This window comes from Lagopus muta, chromosome 16 (genome assembly GCF_023343835.1).
Source record: "Lagopus muta isolate bLagMut1 chromosome 16, bLagMut1 primary, whole genome shotgun sequence".
NCBI classification, from domain to species: Eukaryota; Metazoa; Chordata; class Aves; order Galliformes; family Phasianidae; genus Lagopus; species Lagopus muta.
Genome location: NC_064448.1, coordinates 777,606 through 795,816, shown reverse-complemented (window position 1 = coordinate 795,816; position 18,211 = coordinate 777,606). Strand labels below are relative to the sequence as shown.

The following is an 18,211-nucleotide window of genomic DNA, read 5'->3' as shown; positions in this document are numbered from 1 at the left end:
CACGAGGGGGAGCCTGAGCCAAGAGAATGAGGGGCTGGGAGCGCGTCGAGGATTTTGGGCTCCTGCATCCGAGGCGGGCAGTAACGGCCCGGCTGTGCCCGCTGGTGAAGGATTCCAGGCTTAGTTTTCCGCCCTGAGAACTTGCCGTTCAGATCTCGGGCTCGCAAAAGGGGAAAAAGATGGACTAACCGTTCAGATTTGAACAAGGAAAGTAGGTAAAAGGTTCTGTTTGTGGGTTCTCTACTTTTCAGTACCAAAGTCTAGAGCTGTACTGTAAATCCAACAGCAGGGCTGTGCTTGGGATTTAGTTTGGAAGTGGAATTCCTGGCTTAGGAACAACTTGCAGAAGTGCTTTCAGTTTGGAGCCGTCCCCACAGACAGGAGGACCTGGAGCCGCTCGCTGGGCACACGGCAGAAAGCCGAGCTGCTCAGCAGTGCTGTGTGCCTCCAGGTGGGAGCTGTGTGTGGGTCGCACCCTGCGCTGCCTCCGGCTGCTGCTGGGGGTTTGTGAGCACAGGGCACGCAGGAGGTGAATCACAGCTGGAGGCAGTCTGATAATTCACCTCAAGGACCGTTCTGCTGAGATCAAATCATTGCCCGAATTAAGATTATTAAACAAATAAGTGAGTCTTTGTGCATGTTTTCTTCTTTTCTTTCGTTCTTCTTCTTTTTCTTTTTAAGGTTTAAATATTCCTGGGTTTCGCCTTGAAACTGTGAAAACAGCCATGCGGTAAAAAAGGCAACAAAAGCCAAAGGAAAAACAACCAGCAAACTGACATATTTACAGTATGGAGGGAATTCTCTGCCAGATTGTAGCAGAGCATTGCTGCTGAGTATGGCTGTTGGCATTGCTTTCTAACATCCCCCCCTTGCCAGCACAAAATAAAAGAAGCAGTGTGTGTATATTTATGTATATGTAAAATAAAAAATATATATAAAAAAAAAAATACAGCGACAAAAAAACCTTAACACAAAACCAACTCAGTCTGTTCCAGATGCACACATCAGCAGTGAGCTAACCCCAGTTGCATCATCCACATTGCAGGCAGGGCCGTGAGGGATATTTCTGCAGAAGGGCCTGCTTGTTTCAGCACAGAAGAAATGGCTGGGGTGGGACATGTTAACACATGTGTTCGTGTTCCTTAGATTATGTTTTGTGGGTTATATCAGCAGAATCTTGAAAAACTGCAAGCTGTGTGTAGTTGGTGACCTCTTTTGCCTTTTGGCCTCTAAAAATCTTGATTTTAATCGGTGAGAATTTTCTTGTGCGTATTAAAATAGGGCTTCTTTATAGAAAGAAAATGTGTGTATGTGTATCCTAAGAGTCCTTTCATCTGGATGTCCTGCAGACGTGGCTCTGAAGTTCTGTGCTTCACACAGTGAATGCTTGGATTTCAGGTGTGGATGCTGACGGGGGATAAGCTGGAGACAGCCACGTGTACAGCGAAGAACGCGCATTTGGTGACGCGCACACAGGACATCCACATATTCAGACTAGTGAGTAACACCACGTGCCCCTCTCAGCATCTGCTCAGGACACCAAATTCTGGGACAGGAGGGAGGCTGAGATCGCAGCTCTGTTCCAGCAGCAGACTCAGACTGTTTGTCTTCTTTCAACCCAGCGTTCTCTCCCCTCTCGTTTATCAGCGTGCTGACTGTCCGGGTTGCCTTTGCTCCCTTTGCCCCCTGTTTGTCCCGTTGCTTTCAGCCCAGCACAGCAGCCCCTCCCTCACGCCGTGTTTCCCTGCAGGTGACAAATCGTGGGGAGGCCCACCTGGAGCTGAACGCCTTCCGCCGGAAGCACGACTGCGCGCTGGTCATTTCTGGTGACTCGCTGGAGGTAGGGCTGCGCGCTGCCCCAGCAGCAGCCTGTGTTTCACCTCTGTAAAGGAGCGTCTGTGGGACAAACGTCAGTGATGCTTCTGATCTCTGTAAATTAGGTGTGTCTGAAATACTATGAGTATGAGTTCATGGAGCTGGCTTGCCAGTGCCCTGCCGTCGTGTGCTGCAGGTGTGCTCCGACGCAGAAAGCCCAGATCGTGCGTTTGCTGCAGGAAAGGACTGGCAAGCTCACCTGTGCCGTAGGTAAGTGCTTGAGAGGAACCTGAAAAACAGCTTTGTTTTCCTTCTGGTGTCCTCCTGCTCACCTCTTAGGCGAGGAGTTTGTGGTTTAGTGTCTGTAAGGGCATCTGTGGCTGTGGCTGGTATGGAAAGGCTGAAGAGTGTTTTAAGCGGGTTGGACTTCCATGAAAACTGTTGGGTTTCTCTAGAAATCTGACTTCTGACAGCTTCATGCTACAACAGACGAAGGTTGAAGTCGGAAAGAAGAGTGTTTTAGCTGTGTACCCTGCAGTAGGAGATCTTTCACTCTCACCAGGGGTGAGTGAGCAGGTACCTGTAGCACGGTGTCATCCCATAACCCTGGAAATGCTACGATAAGGAACTTTTTATGTGTGTGTGTGGGATGATTGGTAAGATGCAGATTTGCATCTAGAGATGCACGGATGTTTGGGGTGGTGCCTTTGCACAACACAGTTTGAGCTTCATCAGATACAGTGTTATTGTTAATGTGAGCTTTATGTCAGCATTGCAGGTGAAGTTGTACGCCTGCCAGACAGTTAACTCATCACTGACCTCCAATTCACGTGGGTCTGTAAATGAAACAAATGACAACCTTCTGAAAGAATTAAAATTCCCAAGTGCTAATTTTAAATCCTGCTTTTGTTAACAGAGTTCAGTATTTCTTCTGGTATTACAGCCTGGTCCAGGCACCTTTGATAAGGCTGAAAGTCATCTTTGTAGCTAAACTACCAATTAATCCATGCTGTGTCCTGCAGGTGACGGAGGGAATGATGTGAGCATGATTCAGGAGGCTGACTGTGGAGTTGGAGTTGAAGGAAAGGTGAGATTTCCTTCTGCTTAATAAGGCTTCCTGAAGCAATTCAGAAACTTGTTAGCAAGTGGCTCTTACATGAATCCTCAGAAATCTGTGCAAGTAAGTGAGAGGCTTCCACAAGAATAATCAGTCGTAATGAAGTCACAAGCAGTTTTAGCAGAGCTGAAGTTTCCTATTTGATTACTGGGAGATTCCCTGAGCTTGGACCACCATGTTCATTTTGGGATTTTTCATCACGTGCAGGTGCTCCGAACGCTGGGGTTATGATTGCTTTAATAGCATGCACTCTACAGATGCAATTAACGTGGATTGTGTTACTTTAGAAAGCTCCAGGTTAGAGCTCTAGTTCCTGCATGTGACGTTGTTCCAAGTGAAAGGACTGGGTTTGGTGGTGGTAAAGACTGCTTGCAGCGTGCCAGAACGCATTGAGAGAGCTGCTGAGACTGAGCATTCGATCAGAACTGACGTGGTGCAAAATGAGTGCCGTGTAACGTGCATGTTGTGAATCATAATCCAGAGGGCTGCTTAGAGTTGGAGGCCAGGACTCAAACGGGAATTCTTTTCATACTTTTGTCTTTGCTTAAAGGCTGTGGTGGAAGGCAGAAATGCTGAGGTAATACTCTTCCCCACCTAACGTATTGCACATTGTCGTGGAAGATTCTGTCGTGGTAACTTAGTAGGAGTAATATATTTCTTTGTTTCCAGTAATGAAATGATCTGACCATGCTTTGCTTGCTGTTGTCTGCAGGAAGGCAAACAAGCATCGCTCGCGGCAGATTTCTCTATCACTCAGTTTAAACATCTGGGTCGTTTACTGATGGTGCACGGGCGGAACAGCTACAAACGGTCTGCAGCTCTCAGTCAGTTTGTAATCCACAGGAGCCTGTGCATCAGCACAATGCAGGTGAGGTAATGTCGTGGGGGCTTTTCCCTTGAAGAGGTGGCCTAAAAAAGGCAAAAAGCAAAAGTTGTTCTTTTCAGTTTGAGTGCCACTGTTTCTTACGAAAGTTTTCATGGGTTGGAGACGGTTACTTTGTTATGAAAGCACACAAGATCTTGTTGTTGGACAAACATCAGTAAGTTTTCCAAAACTGGACAAACAATACTTTGCCTTAGGAAACACTGCTGTGTTGCAGTGTGGCTTGGTAATGATGTGAAATACTGAAGATCTGAGGGAGGACAGTTCTCTTAAGGCCTCTGCTGAGTACGTGCACTGATTTCCAGGTTTGTTTTGGGTCAGGTCTTCAAACAGTGGGACCAAAGGTAAGCACCTGGCTGACGGGGTCTGGCCTAAGTTACAGTTAGATGGAGGCTGCTCTCTGGATGTGTATTCCTGTGCCATGGAGTACAAACACATTCCTCAAGAGTACTAAAAGGTTTTATAAAATACTTGAGCTTTTTGAGAAAGCTCATTCTTCCCTCCCATCTTTTTAGAATAAACATGTTGGAGAGGGATAAGTGGAAACGAGAGACTGAAACTCAAGAGGACAAAGAAGCTGCTTCAGCAGCAGAAATGTATCCAAAACTTAAAAAAAAAAAAAATATATATATATATATATATATATATATCAGAAAACAAACCTATAATTTCCTTAACTGACAAAAAATTAATCTTCAGTTCATTGGAGTTTATAGCCTGTATGAGCGAGCACTAATTCTTTTTACACTGTAAAGGCATCATCTGGGGAGAGAGGCACGAGGAAGTGCACACCTGTCCTTTATGGCTCCGAACAGCTTTGATCAGAGCAGTGGGCTCTGGAGAAAACTTTGTGTTTTCTTCTCTGGAACTGCATCACAAAATGTTTTCCAAGTCCAGTTCTCCAGTGTTTGCTATTAAACATAGATTTCATCCAAGGTTTGTGGGAATAGAAAGGGTTGATGTTACATTCTTCTTTGTCTCAGGAATTTGGAGAGCCAGCTCCACGTACTTTTCAGTTTGAACAGAGTGTGTTTTTAAGCCGTTACATGAAGTGCAGTATTTAATGCCTGAAAAGCTTATTTCTTTTTCTTTTTCTAGGCTGTTTTTTCATCAGTATTTTACTTTGCTTCAGTCCCTCTCTACCAAGGCTTTCTCATCATTGGGTGAGAGCTCACGTTTTATTAATAGTGTGGAAAACATGTGCATAGTGATGGATTTGGGTTAATTAATATGCAAGGTGTGCATATCTCACAGTACTGCTTTGGAAAGGTGTGATCCATTCCCCTCTCTCTCTGCTCCTCTGAGCTGAGTAAAGACACCAACACAGTGCAGACACTTCTAGAAGCCTTTCACTCTAGAAGGAGAGTGTCACATTCAGGTCAGACAGTAATAGCAATCCTTGTTCCAGGAGGAACTCCTGGTGAGAAGCAGAGAGGTGGTCATTGTGGGCTGGAGCTGTGAGCAAGGAGAGCCAGCACCCAGCAGTGCCAGCTGGGGGACAGCTCAAAGCCTTCAGCAGGTGGAGTTGGTTGCTGCAGGGAGCTGAGAGATACCAGTCAAATACACTGCTATTGCACCTGCAGTGCCATTATTTCATAGGCTGTAGTGTACATGATTGAAAACAAAACAAAAACAACCCAAACCAGCACGTTCATCCCCGCTCTGCTCTGGTGCAAGCAGAACCCAGCGTGAGCTGTAGAGTGGAGTTTAGGGTGGACACAAGTCTGTCCTTGGCTTTGTTAATAAACCCATAACATCATTTGTAGTACTTGAACCAATCACCTGTCCATGAATGTTTCTAATCACAAGCTATTCAAAACGCAAATCCTACAGGTTTTTCCTATGTGCAAAACTCATTTGCTTCATTTGCAAGTTGTATAGTACATCCTTTAATACTTGGATGCTGTATTTCCATTCCCAACGTTAGCATTTCTGTTTGTTTATCTGGAGTTAAAAAAAATTCATCAGTCTTCTACCTTCTCAGGTACTCCACAATTTACACCATGTTTCCAGTGTTTTCCCTGGTCCTGGACAAGGACGTTAAGTCTGAAGTTGCAATGCTGTACCCAGAGCTCTACAAAGATCTTCTTAAGGTATGAGCAATTTTAGTTTGTTTTGGCTTAGGGCAAAACCGGATTTGGATTGGAAACTCTCTAAATGTTTTAAATCAAATGTATTATCAGTAGATATGGAACTCATCATTGGACATAAGCATTTTCAAGCAAAGTTGTTTCAAAGGGAAGTTTGAATTAACAGATACAGCCAGATTTCTGTACAGTTTGCTATTGAACGGTACATGAAATACAGCTTATTGAAAACCGATGGGAAATAATGGCTGCATTCTGTGGGAAATTTGAAGTATATAACATTACTGATTTTTTTCAAAGTAAGGGGGAGGAGAAATTGCCATGGAGTCTGCATTCTCCTAAAGCCAGAAACAGGGACAGGGAGTGGGAGCACGGCATCTTATTTGGGGAAGGGAGGAGATTATCACGCATTTTCCTGGAATTTGCCTTCGGGGTCATGCAGAGGGACCTCGAATTTGGTTGCTGTGTTTTGTTGTTGCTTGGGCATGAAAGACAAAGGTCTTTCTCCTTAGACAAAAGAAAATTTGTCTGCTACTTACCATAGATATATCAGAAAGGTGAATCTTGTCCTTGGTTCCTTTTTTTTTCTTTTCTGGAACATTTTTGGAATAGCTGGGTATGCGGCCTGGGAACATCTTTCTTAACTGAAGGAAAGGATGGACTGAGTCTTCAGCAGATCGTTTCCCTCAAGGATTTCTGTTAAACAGATACTCTTAAAAACAAAGCCTGTTTTTCCAGCAGCCTGAATAAGTCTCCATCTGGTTTCACTTGTATGTTGTCTCTGATGTCATAAACCACTAATTCTCCAACCATCCTTAGGCCTGGTCTAAACATAGGGTTTTTTTTGTACTGGTATAGCTATGTTGGCTGGAGAAGGTTTTTTAAAACCTATCTGCCTTCAGTACGATGTGATTTGTGTGTATTGAAGTACAATATTAATATCTACACTTTTGTGGATGCACACATCTTATATTTCCCAGTACAATGACTGGCCTCAGGAGGCGTCTTTGCACTAAATTAATTGTGTGTGCAGTGAGGAAGAGATTGTACTGATCTGTGCAAGCAGTGAGCATCCATGGTCCCAGGCCTCCTTCATGCACCATGAAAAATGAGAATAGAAGGACAGTACCTCAGGGTTGGTTGGTCTGGCTTTTTTTCTCTCCAAATCACTTCAAATTCTCTTTTTATTAATTGGTAGATTGATCTATAAGGGAATGTTCATAGCAGAAAACCCCCAACACAGCTTTTTTTTTTCTCTTTCCCCCTCTTAGGGACGACCATTGTCATACAAAACATTTTTGATATGGGTCTTAATAAGCATCTATCAAGGTGAGAAATCAACTTTTGCTTGTACTTTTTCAAGTTCTAATGAATATGTTTGTATTGTGAGAAGTTAAGTGAATTTAGCAATGCATCTTTAGTATGGTGAATAAACATACACATTTTTGTCTCAAAATTTTGGCAGCGCTACCAAAGCAAGAAATTATGTAAAGATAAATATTAGCAACTGATCATCACTGTCATACACTGTGTGACGTTAGAAGTGCAAAGCATTGTGCTTTATTTCCCCTGTGATTTTGTGCAGGTTCCCTTTGGTGCTACAGTTTCACCATCTGTAAGGAGGAGTCCCTTGTTTGCAAACAGGTTCCTAATCCTATGTGTTTGCTGTTTAGTCAGTATACAAAACACAGAATCTGCATATCTGCGTGTTTTGTCTAGACCCTGTCTGTTAGTAGCAGCCGTGGTTCTGGTTACTTTGTAGACAACTGTAATTAAGGGCTGGAGTAGAGCTCAATGACTTGATCGTATTGCGTATGTCCTAATTAAGCTGCTAAGAGAGTTAAGCAAATGCCCTAAAAACAACACATCCGTTTCAGCAGTGGATGTGCTAACTGGGGAATATGTCTAAGAAGGCCTTTTCTTTCAAACTGCCTTTTTAAAAATCAAGTAACCTCCAACTCGATCCTTTCTTTAAGTGTTAACCAGGGAATCACAGGAAGCACGCAGGTGGTGTTGAGCTACAAAGCTCAAATGGCAACGTGATCCTGTGACAAAATGTCTTGTTTTCCAGCACTCCTTTATCAGCAAGAGTCAGCATAAATGTGCCAAAGTTAGCAGCTAGTTCTTACTGATTTAAATGATGTTACCATCCTCTGTAGGGAGTGAAACCAAGAATACAAAAGCTCTGTTAATGTTATCTTCTGAAATCTAATGCAGTAGCACCCCGTGACAGGGCTAGCGCCTTCTGCTGCTGGGTGAATGCGATGGCAAGGCCACGGCATTTACAGAGAGCTCACAAGTGGTGGAGAGCTAAGGCCAGAGGGTGATGAAGTGAGGGAAAGATTTCTCCCACTATCTTGCTATGGTATTTGGCAAAATTGACTTCACTTCTGCTGTGCTCAATATCTAGAAAACAACTGAACTAGTTGCTAGCAGAGATGAGACTGACTAAAAACTTGAGCAGCCCTAAATTTTGGAACGTTCACAGCTGGATTTGAACTTCGTGGCTTGAGCTCTGGTCACTTGCAGGTTTTCCTTTCGAAAGGAGCCTGGTGTGATGGATGTTGGTGCAGATTACTCATGCTGGTAACATGAGTTATTTGTGCAGGTGGCCGTGCAGGGCGCAGTGAACATTCTCCAGCTAAAGCCAGAATAGGAGCGTGAAACAATGCATCGTTAATCGTGCTTTGGTGTGCCCTTCTATTAGGGAGACGTGTAAAGGAGGAGAGGACTTGGCTGAAGTAGGCAAAGAGAAGCTAACTTGTGCACTTTGCTTCCATCTGAGCGCTGAGGCAATGCAGTGGGTCTTAGCAATATTTGATATCCTCCAGCTTCTGAGTAGTGACCAGCTGCTTTTCAGGGAGGATGGATTTTCATGATTATAGAAGTGACCAGCTGCCAAAATACTGTGCGTTCACTTCCAATTTCCACGTGTCTGTGAATATGATAGACTAATATAACAATCTGGGCATCTGTGCAGTAACTTTTTTCCCCGTCGTCTTATCAGTTGTCTCCTAAATAGTAACAGATTCCTTGTTTTTCATGAAACCTGTGGAATGTAATGACAGTCTCAAGACACAGCTGTGTTTCAATCTCTCCAAGACTTAGCAGTAGGTTTTTAGAGTTTTGACTGGTGTTAGGGTAAAACACTCAATGGGTCTGCTGCTCTCCTGCAGGTAGCATCATCATGTACGGAGCGCTCCTCCTCTTTGAGTCTGAATTTGTTCACATTGTCGCCATTTCCTTCACATCGTTGATCCTCACAGAGTTACTGATGGTGGCACTGACAATCCAGACATGGCACTGGCTCATGATAGTGGCTGAGTTGCTTAGTCTCTCCTGCTACATAGCTTCTCTGGTCTTCTTACATGAATTTATCGGTAAGGTTAAATGTCTTTTCTCCATCCAGTTGCTTTACGACTTGAATAGTTAACTGGGCTGTAAGAACATTAGTTGGATTTAAAAGTTGATGATGTCAACGTGATTATAATGGTGATGCTTCTGTCCAGAATAAACACTTCTTGATTTGAAGGATGTTTTATGGTTCCTTCTCACAGCAAAGTGCTAGAGGAGATAAAGTTAGTCAGTAGGCTGTATGCTGCTCAGTGAATCCCATCCTTGCTTTCACAGCTTCACCATGTATCAGCTGTCATATGGAATAGCAATCTTTTATTTCCATGTGTGAACTGGACTTGAGAGTGCAAATTTGATCCCCTCCTCTTGCTTTGAAGACTTTTGCCTTTTAGCTGGATGAAGTAACTGTCTCCTAAAGCTTACCCAACTTTTATCTGCTTCTTCATAGGCCCTTCTCTTTTTTTTATCTTTTTTTTTTTTAAAAAAAAAAAAACCTTGCCTGGAAGGGAGTTAATCCATTTAGTCTCCATGGCTAAAGGGAAAAAGGAGGAATTCCAGATCCCCCGATAGTTATCTAGTTACAAATCATGTCTGTAGGCTTTGTTCCAGTGTTTGTTCAGGGATCCACAAGATGTCACCAGTTCTTCCATAATGCTCTTTGCTTACACTGAAGGCCACGAGGGTAATTTGTTCATGGGCTGGATCTGTGTCTTTTACAGATGGGTGTACTCGCTCTGTCTTGAACAATGCTGTACCTATTTTTGTAGTGCCTCTGAGATCAAACTGAGTTGAGAGATGTGTTTGTTTGGACTACGGCCAAGTAACAGAGGCCAAGTCTCAGAGTCAGCATACAAGTAGCCCATTTAAGGAGAGTTCAGCATTTCCAGGGGATGGATAGCCGTGCTTTAGATGGGCTATGCACGTGCATTTGCCTGCAATGAGTTTCATGCCCTGCTGGAATCCCACAGGAACGGGTCAGGCATTTGTGAAAGAGGCAGAAAAGTGAGGTACCAGGGATCGTGTGAGCTTTGAAATTCTGTGTGTGGGGGAAGTGAGGCTGTTTGAGAAGCACTGCCAGGTTGCACTGCCTCTCTGTGCCTCTTCCCTGAACATGTTTCTCTTTTGTTGACGCTGAGTTTTTCTCTTTTTACAGATGTTTACTTCATTGCTACTTTGTCGTTCTTGTGGAAAGTCACTGTCATCACTCTGGTGAGCTGTCTTCCCCTCTACGTCCTGAAGTACCTGAGGCGAAGGTTTTCTCCTCCAAGCTACTCAAAGCTCACATCCTAGGGCTGCTTTCCTTGTGCACCAGAGACAAATGCTGCACATGGCTGAGAGGCAAAAATCGTGTAGTTGTTACTAAAACAAATACGTCTGATATTTGCATAAGGATCATGTGGTAATCTCTATTACATGCTGCTTCATTGAAAAAGACTTCACAACTACCATGAGTGGAGACTGACTGATACAAGGGAGTTCTTTGGAGAGTGGAGGCACTTATTGGTTCAGCCACTTTTTGTCACTTTCGTTCAACTTAACTGGGGTCACATGCGTGTAGCTATGGTGATGATTGGTTTCTCACTTGTGGTTAAAATCATCCAAAAGCTGCTAACTGACCTCAGAATTTATATTTGACGATTTTTAATTTTTTAAGTATCTGTGGTGTTCCTTGCAATGTGTTGTGTAGTTTTCTATTCATCTTTTCGATTCGAGTAGGTACGTTCTTTTTACATCTTGGAAATCCCTTAATGTAGGTGATGCGCTGTAGTGCTGACAACAGATTCCTGATTTATGGCATGCTGTTCCCATTGTGGGGCTCCAGTCTGCACACGCTTGAGAATCTGAGTTTGTCTGAGATTTTCTGTCAGTGCTCACCCTGGTGATTTTGGTGGTATCCAGCCATCGATAACTACAGCAAAATGTAATCCAAAATGAAGAAATGGAGTTTTGTTTAGCTTTTGTGCTTCCTGTTAGAAGGAGCTGGTGACATAATAGCTTTACTGTATATTTATTTGTATAGCAGAGAATTATCTAAACTAAAGCAAATTTCCTTTGGAAAAAAAATTTGCAGTTGATCAGACTTGAAATGTGTTGACAACGTGAGAAGAGTCTTGTACTGTTCTACAGACAATGTGGCAGACTGTCTTGAATCCTTGGAGACTGAAAGGAAAGGTCACAGAGCTGCTGCTCCTCTCAGCTGTACCAGGTCTGTTTCCTGTTAGGGTGGAGCAGTGAAGATGGGCTGCAAATAAGCGGAGGCACTCCTGGATGGATGTTGTTCGTGACAAAGTCTCTACAGAAAGCGGTTTTTGAGAACCTTCCGTGTGCTTCACTCTAAAAACCAAACTTGAATCAGAGGCAGGAGCAGGGTCTGTACAAAGGCGTTGGGCTTGTATGCAAAGCAAAAAATACATATATTCTTTAATCTGGTGAGTTTTGCTTTTGTAGTGAGGTTCAGCCCCCATTGTAACGCAGTGAGGATGGCTGCACGTGCACAGACAGCTCAGGAGAATGGCAGCTACAGGAACCTTTTGCTGTTGGGGCTGTGCATCTATCATGGCCGAGCTTGTATAGTGGCAGCCATCCTCATCTAATGTCCGTCGAGTCTGTGATAAATTAGTTGCTTTCTGTCTCGTTCCCACATCACAAAAACCACGGTGGTGGCTGGCACTGCCTGGCGCCGTGGCGGGGATGGCAGAGCTGTGTGCCTGCACACCCCGGGCTGTTGGGGCAGCCCGTCCGGGCCGGGCGCTGCACGGAGCAGACGCTCCTGCTCGTCTCTGTGCCACGCAGGGCGCCTTTCATGGACTGCCAGCTTCTGCTGCCATTGCCACAGCCGCTGTCGCAAGCGGCATGAAAGGCTCTGGTGTGAAAAGCAGTGGAAAATGGGAGCGTTGTTTCAGAAGGAGAGCTGGAGTCTCTGTGGATCCATAGTGGTGCCTCTCGGGTTTTCAAGTTGAAGATCGCTGTGGCTTGTGTGGTGATTGCTCTGAGGAATGCCTTGGACAACCTGGGCAGCCTTCCTTGCTCTCAGTTATGGAGAGGAAATATCAAAGGGGAGAGAAGCAAGTTCCAAAGGAATTAGAGAAGAAATAAAAATTTGTGTAGCCTGAGGGTGAGGATGCACCAGTCCTTGTTGTCATTTCATGTGAGGAAAACCCTGAGTTCAGAAAAGCGTGTTTTCAAAATGTTGCCTTTCATTCCTTCTCTTCTAAATTGTTCCTAAAAATAATAATAGTATAACAGTATGCATTTCCAGCCCTCTGGCACACAGTTGTTTTGGGAAAGGTGCTGTAAGTCCTACACCGTGCAGTGGTTTGTCTCCAAGGATAAAAAGCAGTGTCTGTGCAGCCCCGTTTTGGAACAGTTGGGCTGGCAGCATTTTGTGGATGATGCCATGTGCCAAAAGGTGCTTCACGTTATCTTCATTGCGACTTGCTGCAATTCCTGAATAGTGTCAGACGTGCACATGTTCTGAGTCCCCGTCAATATCCGATTTAAGTAGATTGAAGAACAAGAATCAAGAATGCTTTGGCAGTTTCTTGCCACTAAGAAGTCCCTCTTGTCCTTCAGAAGATACATCGTGGTACGCATCTGTGTAGGATCCCCATCCCTGTGTGTGTGAGCATCCCACGGGGACGGCAGTGCTGCGCTACCGCCTGTAAATATTTGGCTTGTGTCTGTGGTAGAATTCACTGTTTCCCAAAGTCAGTACAGTTTACGCTGAGTGGACCATATTTGCAAAATATTAGCTTACACCAAGAAAGGGAGTGACCTGTGATTTCAGTAACATTTATTGCATCGTAACCGTGATGCCGAAGGCCCATTGGGTGGCAGTGGGAGCAGTCTGTGGCTGTGTCCTGGGGTGCAGGCGGTGTTCCTTTGCACAGGGTTGTAAATCCAGGAGGAAATTTCCCTCTGGTTAGACGCTGCATTTTTTAAAGTAACCAGAAAATTAAAACTGCCATCTAGAGAACAGCAGGAGGGAGGAGGGACTGTTGTATTTTTCAAGTTTAGCACTTTACATCTGCAGTTTATTTCTCTTAAGTTATTTAAACATCTTTTTAAAAGCAACGTTTAATAAACACACTCCTGCTTACCGTACACGTGAATAAATGCATTCTCTGTTGGAAATTTAGTTTAATCTCTTTCATCTAGTCTGATCATAATTTGTGCTTCTTGGAAGCAAAGCATTGTTTCCTTCTTGTGTGCAGTACCTTGTGCGTAGATTCAATCAGTGTTCTTCTCCCTCCCCTTTTAGTTGTTCTGGTTTGTGTGCTGCAGCAGTTTGTGCAATGTGTGAGCTTTGGGACTGCGCCCCAAGTGCTGCTGTGGGATGGCAGTGCTGGGTGCTCCTGTTCCCCTCCTGCTGTGGGGAAGCTGTGCCGTGCTGTGCTTAGTGGTGTGCAGGTTTTGTGACACGCATTGTTCTGTCCTTACGTCGCTGCAGTAATTCCAGGTGTGTTGCAACCCTTTTCATTTTTTTTCCTTTACTCTCACGTGCATTTCCCATGGTTTGCCCCAGGTTATCTTTGCAAACACTTGTTCTGCTCAGCTCATATTGCAATTGAATTGCAGCATTCTTTATTCAGCAGCGGCAGTTTAAATCTGAGCACAGCCTTATCAGAACTGGGCTGAGTGACGAGTGACATCCCTGGTGTCCTGTCAGCGTTGAGAGCTACGTGCTGAGAGCTGCAGCTGTGGCTGGATCGAACTGAGCAGCACCGAGGGAGTTGTTTGTCTGTGGTCTGCTGCATGATTGCAATTAAATGCTGTGACAAACTCCTTTGCCCTCTGCAACTCTTGAAAGGAATTCTGCTATGGTGGATCAGGGAGCTGTGGTGAGTTAAATGTGTGAATCCTTAGAGCTCATCTTCTGGCTTTATCTTTTAAAGAGAGCTGCTGCATCACGAGGTGCATCATAAATCCTTCGTTTGCACCAGCAGTGCTCAGCACCAGGCAGGTGAGCTGCCCTGCATGCAGCTCGTTGTCATGTGTTGCACACAGCCCTTCAGGTGGGGTTGGTGCATCTTCATGGCTGCATAGTGAGGGCCATCTCAGGGCCTGCTGGGACCTTCAGCGTGAGCTGGGTGGGCTCATTTATTTTGTTTTCATTATTAGTTACTTCAGAGTTAATAAACCCATTGATTTGCATGAAATCCTGGGTTCTACAGCTTTGCCAATATGGTCCATTACTACTGCCTACTACAATTTGTGTACTTATATGCCTTTGAGAACATTTCTAATCGTTAAAATTTGTTAAAAATTAAATGTTGATTTAATTTTTAATTGGGGGAGGTGGATTCTGGTGTCAAAATGATATTTACTGTGATGCCAATGTTTTGTACCTGTCATCTAGTTAAACAACGTGTAAATATACTCTCTGTTCAAGAGAAATATGAATGCCAATTATTTATTGTTCTGTGGAGTTGTATGTTGCAGATGTGTAAGAACTTAAAAGGGAATGTTGTAAAACAAGGTGGAAAAATAAATTTTATGCAACTTGTCTATTTCATCCATATATGCCAGGTGTGGGGTACCGAGTCGGGCTGGGTGTGAGCCCTCCACAAGCTGTAAGCATTCTTTCAAGCATAAAAGAAAGGCAGCTTTCATATCAGAAACAAAGTAAATCTACAACAAACTGTCCCTCAGACAATTACATCTATGTTAAAAAGTTCCCTTTAGATTCTGTAGGACACGGACGCCAGCATCACACTCTCTCTCAACATTAACCCGTTGTGTGCAATGCTAATGCAAATATTAAATCAGCAGTTTCTCTGATGTTTGTGCACATCAGATGAATGTCGTAGGCTCCAGAAATTACAGAACAGACTTCTCTCCCAAGTGTTCCCAATTTCCCACCCTAAATGGGTTACATAAGCCCTAGTTAGTGGTTCTTTTAATTTATGATGGTTTCTTTTAATGGTGAAATGTGTAATTTAAAAAAGTTAGAAATAGTTTTTCTGAACTTGCTCTGGAAAGGGAAGGAGAATTTCTCCATTTTTTTTTTCACCCAAACATTGCATAATAGTAGAAATGTCAAAGATTTCCATGGGGCTTAATTTCATTCTTCATGTGGCTGTGGTCATACCAGCAGTTTGAACACTGCAGGGGTTGGCAGATTTTTGGAAGATCACGCATCCTGGGATAAGTTTTCAGCCTAAGCTTCACCAAAGGATGCCAGTGGCCTGATTTTTCAAATTGTGGTTGTATTATTATATGCTTGTCTTTTTTTTTTTTTTTTCTTTTAAAGGGAGGAGGAGGAAAAAAAAAAAGGTGCTGGCTGGTAATTGGGTATCATAGTGCAGCCCCGAGCCTGGTGTGTGGCGTGAGAACCTGTAGAACATTACCTTCAACCATTTTAGAGAAGAAAAGTGTTGGTGTGCCCTCATCTCCTTCTGGTGGCTCAATTAGTGACATCTGCACATGCGCTCTGCATCTCTGCTGCATTAGCGTGGCATTAAATATTCCTGCTGTAACAACTGTTTACCAGGAAGGTGGTGCTGAGCTTCCTGTTCCACAGGTAGGAAATGGGAGCAGGCAGAGGAGTTCCCTGGGCCAGACCCAACGCCCACACTGGAGCATGGAGAGCAAATCTGATTTTGATTGTCAGACTTCTTTCCCACCTTAAAGTCAATCTCAGAGGAAAGATACTTACTCCACAGAGTATCCAAATGGTTGCTTTTAAATTAGGAATGTGATTGCAGGCTTTAAAGCAAAACAAAATGCTGTTCTGTTACATGGAGTTCTGATAAATCGCAATCCAATGGCTGCATTTTTCTGCGTTTCTCTGTCTTGGAATGGAGCCTGCACCAATGTTCTGCAACCCTGTGGTAATGCGGTGAGTTTGAGAAATGTGAGCAGCAATTACCTGCAGGAATGGCTTTGCTGTAGCTGCAAAAAGGTGTAATGAGAAGAAAAATCTGCATTTTTCCATTGTACTCAGCAATGATTAGCAGCACTGAATCCTGGTCCATCCTACGTGAGGTCGGTACCAAAACTGGCATCAGCCTAATGCCTGCTGGGTGCTGTGGTTTTCTGGGGCCACAAGCATTTCCTTGCCTCAAAATCTTGAGCTGGAGGGGTTTTCTGGGTCACACTGTGAACCTCTGAGTTTCTGCTTCTTGTAGCTAAAGGTGCAGATGGTTACTGACTTGCAAGACCCGGCCTTCAGAAGAATGTCCTTCCCTCTCTGCTCTTTCTCCCTTTGTGGCATAGGACCTAACTGTTACTGGCTGAGCGGGTTACACAAAAGGGCTTTCAAATCATTGCATTCCCACTTTAAAGCCTCCTTCTCTGGGCTTGCTGAAACTGCACGTAAGGAGAATATTGTGTGCTGCTCAGATTCTCTTACAGAAAGAAGTAGTAACAAGAACAATCTGTGCAAAAGAATTTAGCGCATTAAAGATGGGGGTAATAGTCATTCTCATTTGTCCTTTTATGTGAACCAGATTTTATTTTAATGTACACTCTGAGTAGCTTAACCATATCCAGAAACTTGTTTACCAAGGCGAAAGTCGAATTACTCGCAATATAAATTAAGAGCACGAAGAGAGGTGGATTGATGGTGCTGCGTGCTCCTGCTCCCCATCCCGAGGCACTCCTGCAGCACACACCTTGCTGGGCACGTGGGATGGGGCAGCTCTGCGCTCATCGTTCCACCACACGGAACGTTTGCCCATGTGTTGCACATCTGCTCCAAACGAGCTGTGCTGTGGCTCTGCTGTAGGCGTTACATTTCTCTGCCGTTGGACACGGATCTGTCCTGTGCTGGCTCTTGCATTTTTAAGACATGTCACTTCTGATTCATTTTGTACAGTGCTGGATTTCAGCAACGTGTGACTTGTCAAAAAGTGATGCAAATTGCTACAGATATTTAAAATGAGGCTTAGTGTAGCCATTAGATAAAGCGCTGCAGAACGGTGCTGACGGAGCACGTTCACTGTTCCAACAGCAGCCATGAACAGGAACACAGCCCATGGAAAAGGCAGGGGATGCAGGATTCCCCTTTATAAGGATCAGTGTTACCTCTGCAGATGGTGATCCTGTGCTCCCAAGTACCTCGCTGTGCTGTGCCTACAGGGCCAGGCCCAATGTTAGCCCACTCCCCCTGCAGCTGGGGTTGGTCTGAAGCTGGGAGCTGGAGCAGGTTGCTCTCATAACATCGTGTTCCCTTCCAGCTCACTCTGCAGGATCTGACCTCTGAGAAGAGAGCAGAGTTGTGGTGGTGGAGCTGCTGCTGCCAGCGGGTGTCTGCTGAGGTGCGACCCTCCTTTACTGCGGAGGTGGTGCTGGAAACATCTACAGCTCTCCCCAGCCATGTCTCTGTTAGGCTTCATCCTGTTCTTAAGTTTGACATCCAGCAGCCACAAGTTGTGGAGCTTCAGAGTCCCAGCAAAGAGCAGCCAGCATTTTAACTTCTCTCTTGCCAAGGCTTCCTTAGCATGAGCCAGCAAGGAGAGCTGTGCTTCTGGAGCTGCTCTTGTGGTGTGTGAGTCCAGGGAAACCCAGCCGTGCTCGCTGCCCTCCGGTCCCACAGAGCACCCAGGGGGTCACAAACCACTCAGGCTGCACACGCAGTTCTTTCCTTAATTTTTGAAAGTAATTGGAACAGTTGCATCCCAATGTTCATTAGTATAGCTTTAAATATTTAATAGGTCATCTTGGCTTCACTCAACCCTGCAGCAATTCAAAACCAGTGACAAACAGATAAGTGATTTTAAGGCAAAGGTGAATAAAATTAAACTTGGGCAAGCAATTTTTCCACTGAAGTTTGAGCTGGAAACTTAACACTGTTCTTCCCCTCCTCTCTGTTTGCCTGTGTCCAAGGTACATAAAATCCCCAGAGGAGAAGACCGGTTTTGTGTAGGACCCCTTGCTACCATGGTCACAAATGAACCATTCCACAGAGGCATTTATCAGTGATGTGCAGTGTGGCACAGGAATTTGGACCTC

The 18,211-nt window shown here is 44.5% G+C and overlaps 1 protein-coding gene across 1 annotated transcript in view; it reads left to right on the top strand.

Annotated features, from left to right (window-relative positions):
• Window positions 1–14,771, top strand: part of ATP9A (ATPase phospholipid transporting 9A (putative)) — a 52,511-nt gene extending 37,740 nt beyond the window's left edge. The window contains exons 19-28 of the mRNA XM_048963426.1: window positions 1,399–1,497; window positions 1,751–1,840; window positions 1,941–2,085; window positions 2,838–2,902; window positions 3,645–3,800; window positions 4,914–4,978; window positions 5,800–5,908; window positions 7,174–7,231; window positions 9,079–9,282; window positions 10,410–14,771. Coding sequence (XP_048819383.1) covers window positions 1,399–1,497; window positions 1,751–1,840; window positions 1,941–2,085; window positions 2,838–2,902; window positions 3,645–3,800; window positions 4,914–4,978; window positions 5,800–5,908; window positions 7,174–7,231; window positions 9,079–9,282; window positions 10,410–10,546 — 1,128 coding nt within the window. The 3' untranslated portion in view covers window positions 10,547–14,771. The remainder of the gene's footprint in view (window positions 1–1,398; window positions 1,498–1,750; window positions 1,841–1,940; window positions 2,086–2,837; window positions 2,903–3,644; window positions 3,801–4,913; window positions 4,979–5,799; window positions 5,909–7,173; window positions 7,232–9,078; window positions 9,283–10,409) is intronic.
• Window positions 14,772–18,211: the final 3,440 nt, after the last annotated feature.